We start from the raw sequence: 13,843 nt of genomic DNA, 5'->3' as shown, positions 1-13,843 counted from the left end.
ATGATGTTTCACTTCTCACATATCACTCATATGTGATCACAGTGTGATATGTGATCAATGCACAATGAGTTCTCTGGACGTATTAGAAACCATTTTTACTCGGAGGAAGCTTCGTCACCTGACTGACGTCATCGTAGCGTATTGAAAGTAGTGTTTCCCGGACAAATTCATGTGTAATACTCTGGCTGTTTTGTTCATGTAGATTTCCCAAAAACAAATGTGTAGCATATAAATAATAACAAAAAGCTATAATTTGCAAATCCTTCGAACACTATAGTTTACAGAAAATATAGCAATGGGAAAATGTTATTTATCCTTTATATTGACAAATAGATGTTCATTAAAAAAAAAAAAAAATCGTGAAATAATTGAAAACTGGAAAAGTCAGCTGTAGTAAGCTTTATTTCTCTGGCAATGAATCACCCTACCTCTGCTCAAAATATGTTGAGCAATGTTATTTCCATGTCTCCATTTTACCACTTCACGGCCCGTGTGGGACGAGCACCACCGTGTGGTCAGAAAAACAAATAACATTTTTATTTTACTTTTGTGTCACTTTTTCTGTATTGAGACCAGGGTTCCAAAAACATAAATAAACGCACAACAAAAAAACTAAAATATTATCCAGATGTAAGGATAAAAGTTTATTTGCAAAAACAAAAAACAAACAAACAAACAACAAATGAAAATAAAAGTACAATACATTCTTAAAACCTTTTCTCTACAAAACAATTTCACAGAAATTACCTCGGAATGTATACTTATTTTTCATTTTGTAAATGTTTCATATATATATATATCTATATATATATATATATATTCTTATATTAATGTGTTTCCTTTATTTTAAATAGTCCCATGTGAATGCAAAATGATGTACAGTGTAGACCTTTTTTTCTGTAGAGGCAAAAAAGGTCTAGAGGGCATTTTGACAATCATATAGTCAATAACAGATCGTTAGTGTTCATCCATATACATGTCCAGCCAAGAGCCCTCCAGCCACTCTTCCTCAATATAAGTGCCATGTTGCATAAACAGAAGGCATTAGGAGCCCGGCCTCCAGCCAAAATAATGGGAGCAGGTGGGGTCCTACTGGACTGCAGCTGCCAGTGACTCTTTATCACACCCTCTGTTCCCACTCAGTAGTCATTCTTAACGATTCTCCTTCTATCTCACCAGTGAACACTTCGTATCACTAAAACCTCAATCAAACCTGTCCTTTCTTTTGAGATAATACAATAAACAGTGACACTTCTATGATCCTTTAAAGAGAATATTATTTTCCTCTTTTTACAGTATATCTGAATTTACACTGACTTTACAGCCTGCTGATAAATACCGTTGTATTTCTGCTTGTCTCGGCCCTCGTCAGTCATTAAAGTAGCTTAAAAACTGCCTGCAGCCAAACCCTGATAAAGGCACACATTTGTGAAACAGCCATGCCTTGCACCACCGTGTCCCACACATGAACTGGTCTCCCTTCTGTTAGCGCTTAAAACAAGCTCAAACAGAAGAGTATCTATATTTTCGACAGCCAAGCATTCCCCGTCTCTGTGGGATTTTAATACGAGAAATGAAGTTTGCAAACAAAAAAATCTGTCAGTAGATCTGAAATGCTCACAAATTCAGTGTCATTGAACAGGAATAGCATGCCAAATGTAAGCACATGCTTAGTCCAGATAAATAAAAGTCCCTTGTTAACAAAAAAATAAGAAAAACCCCCTCATCACTTAAAACAAATCAAGTCATAACCAATAGCTTGCATTATTATAAATGCTCTATTTTAAAATTGACATTATAAAATAATATTACAAACAGATACAAACACACAAGTTAGCATGACAAGGAAAAGGATAAAGAAAGGAATAAAATAAAGGTGATACAGAAGGAGAAAGAGGGGCAGAAAGGGATGTATCTGTTTGAGAAAGGGCTTTTTCTGAACGGAAAACTTTCTGTGGTTTATAATATCAGATACAAAGAGGAGTTCAGCACCTCAGTCATTCTAGTCAATGATATTTAACAGGTAGAAGTTGATGTACTGCTTTATCAAACAAAGTGTTCCTCTACTTGAGCTACAACCCTGCGTCTGAATCGCCTGATGAACACGTTGACACACATTCTATTAGGCTCCCGCGTGAGAGCATGTTAGCAAAAAGATCTTAGGTTGTCTCCACATCTCCGTGTTAGAAAAAAAAAAAAGGGTGCTTTCCGTCATGGCAACACACCCACACGCCTATATATACACATACCCACACATACAAACACACACGCTCTCTGCTTTCCAGTCTGTCTGAAAACATTGCACCAAAAAGGACAGAGAAAAGGAGAATAAAAATAACTCTTCTCTCTGTACAGTAGTTCAGTCAGTGAGGCAAAGTGATGACTCAGGTCCGTCTGCGTAAAAAGCACGCCTCCAAATTTCAAATTTGGAATCAGTTTCCTCGTACAGACAAATACACAACAGGGTCCGAGGAGTCCCTGAAAGGAGCCTGTTTCGAAAAGGCAGAATTCAGGCAGTGAGCGAGCTCCGACAGGTCTCTCTCTCACACACACAGTGGGTCTGCAGGTAGGTTTAGGATCCTCTGACCAACAGGCTGCGCTATCCCTTGGGAGTTTTTTTGTTTTGGGCATTCCACATGCCTCTCTTGGAGTGGTAGTAGTGAAAGAAGTTCCTCAAGCGTAGTCTTTCTACTTCCAAACCGTTCTGCAGGACCCTAACGAACGAGAGAGACAGAGAGAAGTTTCATTTTTTGTCTCGGATCATATTGCAAATACACTTCTACACTAAAAGATAACCCTGCATATAAGCTGATAACCCTGATTTTCATGTGTTCGTGTACTTCTAAATGAGAATTTGGACATGAACAACATGAACATTAGAATGAAGGTACGCTGTATTTTATTACCTTGAGCGTTTAAACAACACGTTGATAGCTGTGTCCTTGCTTTAAATTACTTCTTTTAAGTCAGGTAAGGTCTTTTTTTTTTTCCAAGTCAGAAAATTGTGTTATTCTGATACCGCATGAATACACAATAATCTTCGGTTTCTTTAGCTCAAGTTTTGAAATTGCTACAGCTATAATTTCCTCTGCCACAACGCAGATTAAAGGACTAACATTGAAAAATTACAATTTAAAAGATAATTTCCTGATCACTATAAACATAAATGTTCAGCTTTTTAAAGCTTCTTGTGATCTTCCCTTCCTGAGCTGCACTTTCACTAATAATATAAACTTTTACAAAACACAGGGACGTTTTTTACAACATGCACTGCTTTTACACAGCTTTTGAGGTTAAATTAGATGTTCACTAGTTTGTTCACTCTGTGTCATACATGCTTTGAGAGTGTTTATGTTGCAGAGCTACCTGTCCAACAGTTCCCAATCCTCTCCACCCCAGCGGTCTTTGAACTCTTCTGTGTTCATCCCTCCAATTTTATCAAAATCTGATTTATAAATTCCAAACAGACCAAAGCCGTTTACCTCCCAGTAACCTTAGAGACAAAAGAAAAGCACTGAGTCATACAGTTTGATGGTGCAGCAACAGGAAAATCTGATGCCTACATATGATTGTACTTCAAAAAGTGTATTTACTACACATATAAAATAAAAATCACATATATCACCGTAACTGGGGAATGAGTTTCAGTGCCCCTTCAAACTAAGCCTTTGTTAATATGTAACACGTGTATTTTTTGTGTGTTACCATCAGGCTCCTGTGGTGAACTACCACAGCTGAGTCTCATGACAATGGGAGCAAAAGCAAGGCGTCCCTCCACGCAGTGCTTCCTGATGCTTTCCAAGATGTTGAGAGGGAAATGGATGTGCAGGTCACACAGGAATACGATGCTGTGGCTGTCCTGTGGGAGAAAATGCAAAGAAATGCTCAAGTATGTTTGCTACATCCAAATGATATCAAAATCCTTCCTTCAACTGGGCAAAAGAAGTGTCTGATTTTTGTGTGTGTAAGCTGGTGCAAGACAAGCGGATGTTCACATGCGCTTTACCGCTTTTTACATGGGCTTTTAGGATTAACGAGAGCAGAAGCTCTCTTTAGGTCTGTGCTCGGCATGAGTGGGTTGTCGTCACGTCAACAGCCCATAGGTCATTTAGATATGAGTGACAGTCGTGTCATCCCACCATGACAGCACTGACAGTCAACTGACGGATCAACGTCTGTCCAGACTTCCAGCTGCTCCATTCTCCCATGGGTGGGTAATGCATGCGTGCGAGACAGAGACAGCCACAGAATGGTGTAAGGGCACATGCACACAAATAACCTGTGAGAGGGCGTGGATGTGACAGCTATGGCATACATATGACAGAGGATATGCGGCTATCTGTCTAAGGAATTCCCTGTCAGCCACAGCTGGACTCTGTGCGAGAGAGCCAAGGAAGGCAGTAGGAGGCTTGGAGATAAGGGCGAGATCCACAGTCCATGACAGACCAACCTCGCTGTGATGCATTCATTATGCATGAGTGTTCTTTCTGCCTGTCCATCAGCCAGTAAAGGTCATGTGGTCTGTGCAAGCGTCTGACCTTCAGTGAGTGGCTTTTGCCTGCCAGCTCACATATTGTCGTCTTCTCTATGTGTGCTTGTTTCACTGACCTCAATAGTGTCCACTCCCATCTGCAGTCCTGCCGAGCGCTCAAAGTTGCCTTCTCTCCTAAGATACTCATATCTGCCAAAACACAAATATATATAAAGCGCGGCAGCCTTCAAAATATTAAAAGTCACAGCACACAGCTCCTCGTGTCGCATGCACACACCTTGGCACACTGCTCTCTCGAAGTGCCTGCTCCACGTCCATATCTTCGCTCTCAAAATCCACAATGATGATGCTGAAATTGTCATCTTTTGTCTGCCGGTGAAGATTTTCCATGTCAGAGATGAACTGCTGCACCCAGCGAGCCTGGTTTTTTACTGAAGAACAGTAATACCAAAGGCAAAAGGACAGCAAGTTGAGAAAACAAAGAAAGTATAGGCAAATAAATTATTCATCTGAAGGATGCTGAATCTGCCCTGGATTAACTTTTGACTCACCTGGGACCACAAAGTGTACCATGACATCTTTCCTCCATTGGAGCATGACTGGCTGGCATAGCAGGGGCTTAGCATATGCAGTGCTCCAGGGTGTTGCTGCTGCTCGGCCAGACGACTTGGTGGGAGGAGGAGGAGGCGGTGGGGTGGTGAGGCTGGGAGTGGCAGTGGAGAGGGCCGAAGCCGGTGCTGAGGCAGGGGCAGAGTCTGTGTTCTCTAAACTTTCCTCCCCCTGCTTGCTGCGGTGTAGCAGCAGGTAAATGTATTCTGAAAGGCGTACCACGCTACGTCCTCTCTCCATAAGCTCCAGCTCCACGAGGTACCGGTTCCCTCTTGCCGAGTCACGCCGCTTTTCAACGTTGATAATTCGCAACAGGGTGTAGATCCTAGGGCAGACAGACAGAAAATATTGAAAATGCACAGAGAGGTTGCACATATAGAATACAACGTTTTACATCATTGGCACAAGTGGATTAATTATTGTTTGTGTGTATAAACCACTTCAAAAAAGCTGATTCTCATTATCTGTGGCGCATTGAATTTAGCATGGATGATGAAAATAACAACAGAGAAGCTACTTCACACAAATAGCATCAAGGTTTGCGAGAACTACTGAAGAAAACTGTAATCAGCATACTGAAGACTGAGAGCAAGACTTCAAAGCACCAGGACATGAGCAATATGTTGCAGCAAAATTACCTTTTGCTTTATATAACGATTAGCATAAGTACCACACCTAAACTAACAAGGATGCAGGGAAACATAGACCTTGTCTGTTTTATTTCATTTTGCCATGCTTACCCCCCATTGTGCTCATTGAGTTTCTCCATGTACTGTGCCAGCACATCCACCACCTCGCTCTCTGCTAGCTGCAGGTTCCCAGACACATTACAGCGCAAGTCATTCCAGTCAGAGCGCAGAAGCTCAAAGTCCATCGGATTGACTGAGAAAGTCCTCTGCCAGTTAATGCTCTCCTCTGCCCAACCTGGCCGAGCCTCCACCTCCTCGTAGCTGTAATCTGACATTTCACCCTCCTCTGGCTCTGGCTCGGGGTCGGGATCAGGATTAGAGTGGTTTGTTTCTTGGTCGATATCTGGAGGGTTGGGGTCTGGCTGCTGCTGGGACTCTGTAATCTCTGAGGTTCGCAGGTAAGAAGTAACCCGTGATTGACCTTGGATTGTGTTGTCTGTAAAGTTTAACCTTGGTGGGGTAACAGAGGGATGAGGGGGACCGCGGTGAGAGGACGGTTCGATTAGGTGGTGTTCTTTACTGGGTGGGTCAGCCATGATGGTAGTCTTTAAATCCCGGTGCTCTCCTTTGCTTTTGCTTTTCTCTGGCTGTCTTGCCCCTGTTGCCTTGTTAGAAGACTTTACCACACTTTCATTGTGTGTGTTGGTGCTTCCATTGTGAGGAGAAGCCTTACCTTCTTTTATAGGGGGGTTAGGCCAGAGCTGAGGCGCACTAATCAGACTCCTACTTCCTGTTACGCCTCCCCCACCACGTCTCCTGGCACCCAGGTTTACCAGCCTGGTGGTCTTTCCAGTCTGATACAAAAAGACTCCTGGGAAAACCTCTCTAGGATGGCGAGATGCCCTCTCGTCCCTCCTCTCTCGCCGCTGCTCCCTCTCCTTCTCTCTCTCCCTTGCAGGCTTGGGCCTGGTGATGTAGATCTTGTTCTCCTCCCTCTTCTCTTTTTTGCTCCCGGGAAGCCTATCGTGGAGGTTGTTGCCATGTGCAGAGTTGCTGAGGATCTGCCTGGCTCGGCTAGCAAGGGCAGAGAGGGACGACTTTTGGGGAAAGAGAAGAGAAGACTTGCTGAGTTTAGTCCGTGTGTCAACTCCCCTGTCTTCTCCGCCACCTGTTCCTCCGCCTTTCCTGGCAGGGTCTAGTTCTGCAGAATCAGCGCGGACCCAGGACAGAGAGCGACCCCTAACCACGCTTTCGATATCAGGCTGAAGAACCCTTGCTTCGATGTTTTCAAGTCTCTTCCCCGTGTCCTTTCTCATATTCTCCCTTGTATGATCTCTCCCCCAGTCTCTGTCCAAATCCCTATCCATCTGTCTGTCTCTGCGAGGAAAACGCCTCCTTTCTCTGTGCTGTATGATACTGTTGACTGGGCCCTCATCTTCTTCATCATTAGGATCCTCCTTCTCTTTCTCCTTGTCTCGGCCAGCTGGTGTGGGCTCAGACTTTGATTGCCGATAGGAGGGATTTGAAGTATGGCTGGTCTGGCTTGGATAAGAGGGCTTCTTGGGTGACTGTGTGCCAACAATCTCTGCCTCATCCTCTGTATCTACCACCTCCTCCTCCTCTAGGAAATCTGGGGACACGAAAGAGACTTAAAGTTGAATGAGAGTCTGTACGTGTGCGGGTGGGTGCATGTGTTTGCTCATTATTAGTTACCATCTGGGTTCGGGAAGAAGAACGGCCTGTCATCTTCTTCCTCATCCATCTTCATATATTTGTAGAAACCAAACCTGGCAGACAAAACAAGAGGCAGCCCAGGCACACGCACACACATGGCCACATGCATTAACAGAAGGTTGAAGTTTCGATGTGCCTTGCAGCATAATACACTTAATCTATTAGTGAGGGGTCACATGAATCACTGCCATCAGATTCACAGACACTTGAACACTTATTCTGCATAATCAGTGTACGCGCTCATATATACAAGACAAAGACAAATGTTCCCATACCTCCCTAAGAGATAAAAGTAATAATGTCCTTACTTCTCCAAGTAGATAGGGGACTCTCTGTAGAAACACTTGTTTTCTCGCTCCATGTGGGTGAGGCGCGTGAAGTCATTAGGGTAGACGAAAGACAGATAGACCTGATAAACAGAGACATGTCAATCAAAAATGCAATCGCCCCAGAAAACAGTGACAGGAGGAAAAGTTAGGTTAAACTATGTGCACTTTGTGACAGTGTTTAATTACAACCAGTCACTTTATATAATGCTGCATTTTGTTAAGGTCATTCTTGTCTAATCTGAAATGGATTTGCTGTGTAACTTGCATCTCTCTCTCATACCAGTTATCGTTCATCTTTGCAGATGTTGCAGTAACCTGTGCTGCCCTAAAGGGGGGAGCAGTGCTCAACACTGTCCTCCACTTACTTTGTTCATGCTGTGCTTGACACAAAGGGAGAGATGCAGTGGCGATATCCAAATCAGCACAGATGTAGCTTCTCTGTTTCTCTGTTTGCTGCGCAGTTGATCGGGATATTACACTGGGAATACTTTTTAAGGGCCACTACCATATCTGGTCACATTTCTGATGACCCCGCTAGTCTACTTTTAGCAACAGCTGACTGTCGAAAAATAAAAGCTGATTCGAACAAAAGCGTCACTCTTTTTGTGACCCAGATGGAAAGTGACTTACGAACTGCAGGCCCTGGTATCTGGCAATGGGGAAATCTTTGACTACATAGGTTGGAGAGTAAAGACAGGCCGGAAGAACGTTTTCCAGTCGAGAGGGATCAATCATAGGGGCTGAGAAGAGACAGAGAGTGACAGGAAGAGGAAGAGGCAGGCAGTTATTCAACAACTAGGCCAAACCAATGTGTGTATAGAACACTTAAATAAATGAATAAATACAAATCTAAGAGTCAGATAGGTGAGTGATGAAAAAAAAGCAGGAAAATCCAGAAAAAATGGAACACAGCCAACTGGATGAAATTGCAGTCTGAATACAGCTAAGATGACAACTGCAGACAATCGAGCCAGACAATCAGGCATTTAGAGAAAACGACAGGCCAGAAAATCAGGATGAAGACAGAGAAAGAGGACAGCCTGAAATGATGAATGGCAGATTTACTGCTATAGAAGGTGTCCCTGGGATCCGGCTTCAGCATATCAGCTCCATGCAGGATGGTACGGCCTCCCTCCAGACCCTGAGGCTGTGTCTCCTCTGGGAGACGGATGTGACTGGCCAAGGTCTGAGGGATGTGGTCCACACTGTTCATCTTCAGATTGGACTCATCTGGAAAAAAAAGCAGTGAAGAGACATTAAGTTAGAGTCAGCGGAAAAGAGGAAGATTTTTTATCTCATTTCCTTTTTTATGCTCCTCACAATGGACAAATTTGATATTTAATGTTTAAAAGAAGATATGATTTGGGCCACAATTACAGCAAAATCGCTACCGTCTATGACGAGGTGGCGACTGAGGAAGGAAGAGACGGAAGGAGAAGCAGAGGGGAGATGGCACAAAGGAAGCAGAGGAAGAGGAGGAGAACCCTAACAAAAGCTGAAGTGAAGGATCAGAAAAAAGTTGAAGCAAACAAAAGCAGAACAGAGCCGAGTCATAATTATACCAATCGATAACAGGGTAGGAGGAGAGCGCACGCGTGATTAATGGCATGTCAGTGGCAATGCCTGATGGGAGAAGTGCTTTATAATTAACAGGGTGGTCAGCATAATTTTTATCCTCAGGAGGGTGAATTGTGTCCACCATCTTTCTCTCTTTTTTTCCCCCAAACAATAAGATATCTGTTGATCACACTGCTGGTTTTTACTACACACAAGTCTTGCAAATGTTGACTAATGGGCTCGTTGATCAGCAAAATAATGGAACCCCTTTTTCTTCCTGTGAAAAAATTGCATCATTTTTCATATATTTGTATTATCATCAAAACCACAGCATTCATTTATGTGCAGCAGAGATATTGAGATGGATCTTTGCAACAAAAACAAAGGAAACCAAAGAAAAAAATGCTTGTTTAACTTTACACATTTATAGCAACTAAGTTGACTGCATCTTTGGTGTTTTTTCACTTAAATTATGAAACATAATCTGTGGCATTATTACACAAATGGAGCTTCCAATTCGGGTTGTGCCAGTAAGAAATTACTTTGAAACTATAGACAGAAAAACACTTGCATGAGCAGAGGGAAGCGTGGCACAATGAAAGACATAAAAATAGCTTGGGATAGTTTTTCAGGTACATAACAAAATATCTCTAAATTTATGTGCAAGTATTCCACTTATACAATGCAACACTGATTGCAGAATCAAAGTCCTACAACTTTAACTGGTGTCCCAGAGCAAAGAGATGCATGTTTTTGCTCAAACAGGAAGGATTATTAAATAATTTCCAGAGTGAGTGAATGGAAAAAACAACTGAGGGAGGCAGAGTGACATGAGGGAGGAGAAGGGATGGATGGGTGGAGGACGGGAGACAGATGAGGAGATGGTAATGCTCGAATCCAGCAGGTGACCTCATATATGGTACGAGGCTTCATTCCTCTCTGTCACAGCTTGTCATAAACAAGAAGACAGGATTTGGCATGCATCCACATAACACTGCAGCTTTGCCCAGGATGACAACTCCACACATCATTTTCTGTGCAGCTGGCATTTCCCCCTGTTAACGATGCTGAATCTTTGTGACACATTACTATTCTTGGAGCTATAAAGGTTAGACATCTACTCTGGAGATAGTGTTCTCATTTCTGCTAAGAATGACACCTATGGAAGAAAATAGATCATCTATTAGATCCTGAAACTTCTCTTTAGCCGCACGTAGGGAATACATGCTGTGTTCTCAAACTGACATCTGCAGTGAACCCACAGAAGAACAAATTTCGTTTAAATAGGTTGTTTCTATGGCATGATTGAGCCTTTCCTTTTGGCAAGCTCTCAGCTGAGCATTTTCAGCAGATTTTCTATTAACAAAGTCCAGTGTGTAAATGCCAATAAATACAAAAAATTAATCATGAAATTATTAGATTCCACGACAAGATGACACAAATTTGATGAATTGCTCTTACCTGTGTAGAGGGAGATGTAGGCCGAGTCTATCACTTCATATTTCAGACCAGGCAGGAACGGACGCCACTGTGTGTGAGAGCAGAGAGTGAGAGAAAAGGGACTGAGCGAGAAAACTAAATGCCAACGTGTTCAAAGTATACGGCGAGCAGAAATCGTCCATCGGTCTTTGCTGCCTGAGCTGTGACACTCTGTGTTATTGATCTTAACAACATCACAGGATCGATCTGAAGCAGGGTTTTTGTATAAACACACATAGTTGAAGACAGAAGAGGAAACAGAATAAAGAATGTAGGACATATACATCCTTACAAAAGGTGTAAGCAAGGAAAGGAAACAAGAGGAAAACGACAAACAAAGAAAATAGACCATGAACAAAGAGACAACATGGCTGTATGGATAAGACGGGGATGAGTAGGTGTAGAAAAACGATGTAGTAATGACCTGAAAACAGCAGCGAGAGAGAGAAATAAAAAGGGGATGAGAAAGAGACAGAGAGGCAAGCTACAATTCTTTTAAATAGATTTCACAATTACCTCGTCACTTCTAGTTACCAAGGATATAATCACAGGAGACAGGTCATTTTCCAACCCTCAGCTTGAGAATACAAATATAAACACCCTCCTCAGGCTTATGCAAATGCCCCCAGTGTATGCACGGCATAAAAACATGCACACTGTTTTGGATTTTAGGGCATTTTATCACAAATGAAGCGCTGAGTGTAGCACCAAATTCTGAAATTTGAAAGGCATTTACAACATCTACAGTGCTGCGAAACAGTGTTTCTCCCTCTACCGTATTTGTTCCTTTTTTTCTGGCTATTTGTCACATATTTGGCTAAAATTAACCCAGATAAATAAAAACTCTTTGAAATAAAGTTGGCTCCTAGAACCTGGATGTTGACGTATCCTCGGGCAGGATGCAGAACCCCAAGTTGCCTCTGAGAGCGTGAAAGTTAAAAGTGCTTAGGCATAGAAAAAAAAAAGCATTCGTGTGAATGAGATTTGGAGTAAGAAAGCACTTCGAGTGCTCAAATTGAGTAGAAAAGTGCATATAAGTACCAGTCCATTTACCATTTATCACTTTAACCTAATAACTGGTTCTGCCACCTTTGGCAGCAAGAACTGCAAGCGTCAAGCATTTCCGATAACTACCGATGAGTCTTTCACAAGGCTGTGGAGACGTTTTCAGCCCACTCTCCTTTGCACAAGTGTTTTAATTCAGACACACTAGAGGGTTGAATATTTTTTTCCCTTAAAACATAAAATCACCATTTAAAAACAGCACTTTGTATTTCTTCGGGTTATATTTATCTATTATTAAAATATGTTGTGGATCTAAAACTTTTAAATGTGACATATATACAAAAAGTACAAAATCAGAAAGGCAGCAAATGCTTTTTCACGGCACTGTATACTGTATGCAAATGATACACGCCAATAAAGCATTGTTTCAGAAACACACATAACCGCAGAAGTGCATGTAGTGCATTAATGAACAATAAATAAGGACACAGGGTAACATCATGCAGAAAAGCACCAGGGGGTGGCCCAGCAGGCCAGCAAAGGCTTCACTATCTTGCTGTCATTTCAGGGTGATCGTCTTCAAGGTCAAGCCAGAAGGCTCCACAACCCAACTCCAGGAGGGACAAAAAAAAAAAGTGGACACCACATATTCAGTGTAAAATGCAGCCAACCTTTCTGTTATTCTTACACGCCAGAACACACAGCAAAACTCGAGTGATCATCCATTCAACACTAAAAAAATACATGAATCAATCCTATTTCAAGGTTTACTTCCTTTTTCGCATTACTTTTAATCACATGTCACAGTCTTATTTTGGAGCTCTTTTTCCTGCGTCTCGCCACTTTGTTTCACTGTAGGCTGTAACTGCGTAGCTGCATTTCTGGAATGTATAACGAAAAACAAAAAAAAAAACAGACCCGTTTGTTTTCGCCAAAGAAATGCAACTCAAAATGGCTCAGCTTTACAGGTCAAAGCTGCAAGCGAAAGATGTTGTGAAATTTAAAATGAGAGACAATGACAGTTGATGCTTTGACTTGTGGCTCGGAGCGTGTTTCAGCAGTGCGTTTAGGAAGAATGTCAACACAACCCTTTCCAGAGCTCAGTGGAGCACAGCACCGCTGATGTGTCATCAGCCTTAAGTGAGGCACACAACACTTGTGCTCCTGCAGGGCCCATTTTCTAAATATGTGAACTTCTGTTCATTGGCTGACCTCATATATTTGCTAATGAATTCCTCCAACCCAGCGAGTGTGCGTGTGCATGTGTGGAGACACACAGCATCTTTTATGAAAGCGTAAATGTAGTGTGTCTTGTGTGTACAGGTGTGTTTACTTTAAAACACTTTTGACAGGAAACAGCAGGAAAAAGCAGAGGTGCGCTCACTAGCCCTGCAAGTTCAAAAGAAAGGGGGAGAAAAAAAATCAATATCCAAGGGGAAATAATAAAAAGTACCAACAGTGGAAACAAAATGACAATGAACAACAGGCAGTGTTGTTTCACACAGGCTAGACCACCGACTGATATATAAAGGTTTGATTCTGTTTTCAATCTGATGATCAAAAGAGGGTTTTAATCCTTCTTAGTGTATGGTTTGATACCAAACCGAATAACACACGCAGCTTTTGTTATTTGTTTTTATCATTCAACGATTAGGAGTTTATTGCTTCTGAGAAGACTGACTGCTGGCTGCTGTATTTGTTACCTTAATTCAATCAGTTGCACCAGAGCCCAACGCTCTATCGATAAAAAGTTGTTTTGTTAATGTGACACATAAGTAGGAATGACATAGTGAAAATAACTGACCGCTTCAAGTTTACATACAAACCACTTGAGATTTGTGGTCAAATAAAATTAACAGAAATTAAGCACTTTATTTGTTTGATTTATTCTTGCGAATAATGACTTTTATGCTAGTACTAGCTCACCTTGGTACATTTAAAAGGTTGTCAATTTCCATTTGTTCGACTGAGGACGGAGAGGTTCATTGTGTTCTTTGTATAGCTCATCT

The 13,843-nt window shown here is 42.0% G+C and overlaps 1 protein-coding gene across 1 annotated transcript in view; it reads right to left on the bottom strand.

Annotated features, from left to right (window-relative positions):
* Positions 1 to 849: 849 nt before the first annotated feature.
* The window catches only part of b4galnt4a (beta-1,4-N-acetyl-galactosaminyl transferase 4a), a 142,492-nt gene continuing 129,498 nt past the window's right edge, over positions 850 to 13,843 (bottom strand). The window contains exons 9-20 of the mRNA XM_040025237.1: positions 10,812 to 10,878; positions 8,859 to 9,023; positions 8,424 to 8,533; positions 7,773 to 7,873; positions 7,444 to 7,517; positions 5,842 to 7,360; positions 5,044 to 5,426; positions 4,770 to 4,923; positions 4,609 to 4,681; positions 3,706 to 3,859; positions 3,367 to 3,493; positions 850 to 2,714 (exon numbers count right to left, since the gene is read on the bottom strand). Of these exons, the coding sequence (XP_039881171.1) occupies positions 2,600 to 2,714; positions 3,367 to 3,493; positions 3,706 to 3,859; positions 4,609 to 4,681; positions 4,770 to 4,923; positions 5,044 to 5,426; positions 5,842 to 7,360; positions 7,444 to 7,517; positions 7,773 to 7,873; positions 8,424 to 8,533; positions 8,859 to 9,023; positions 10,812 to 10,878 (3,042 nt within the window). The 3' untranslated portion in view covers positions 850 to 2,599. The remainder of the gene's footprint in view (positions 2,715 to 3,366; positions 3,494 to 3,705; positions 3,860 to 4,608; positions 4,682 to 4,769; positions 4,924 to 5,043; positions 5,427 to 5,841; positions 7,361 to 7,443; positions 7,518 to 7,772; positions 7,874 to 8,423; positions 8,534 to 8,858; positions 9,024 to 10,811; positions 10,879 to 13,843) is intronic.

This window comes from Simochromis diagramma, unplaced genomic scaffold (assembly GCF_900408965.1).
Source record: "Simochromis diagramma unplaced genomic scaffold, fSimDia1.1 OVJJ01000293.1, whole genome shotgun sequence".
Classification (NCBI taxonomy): Eukaryota; Metazoa; Chordata; class Actinopteri; order Cichliformes; family Cichlidae; genus Simochromis; species Simochromis diagramma.
This window is presented reverse-complemented; position numbering and strand designations above follow the sequence as displayed.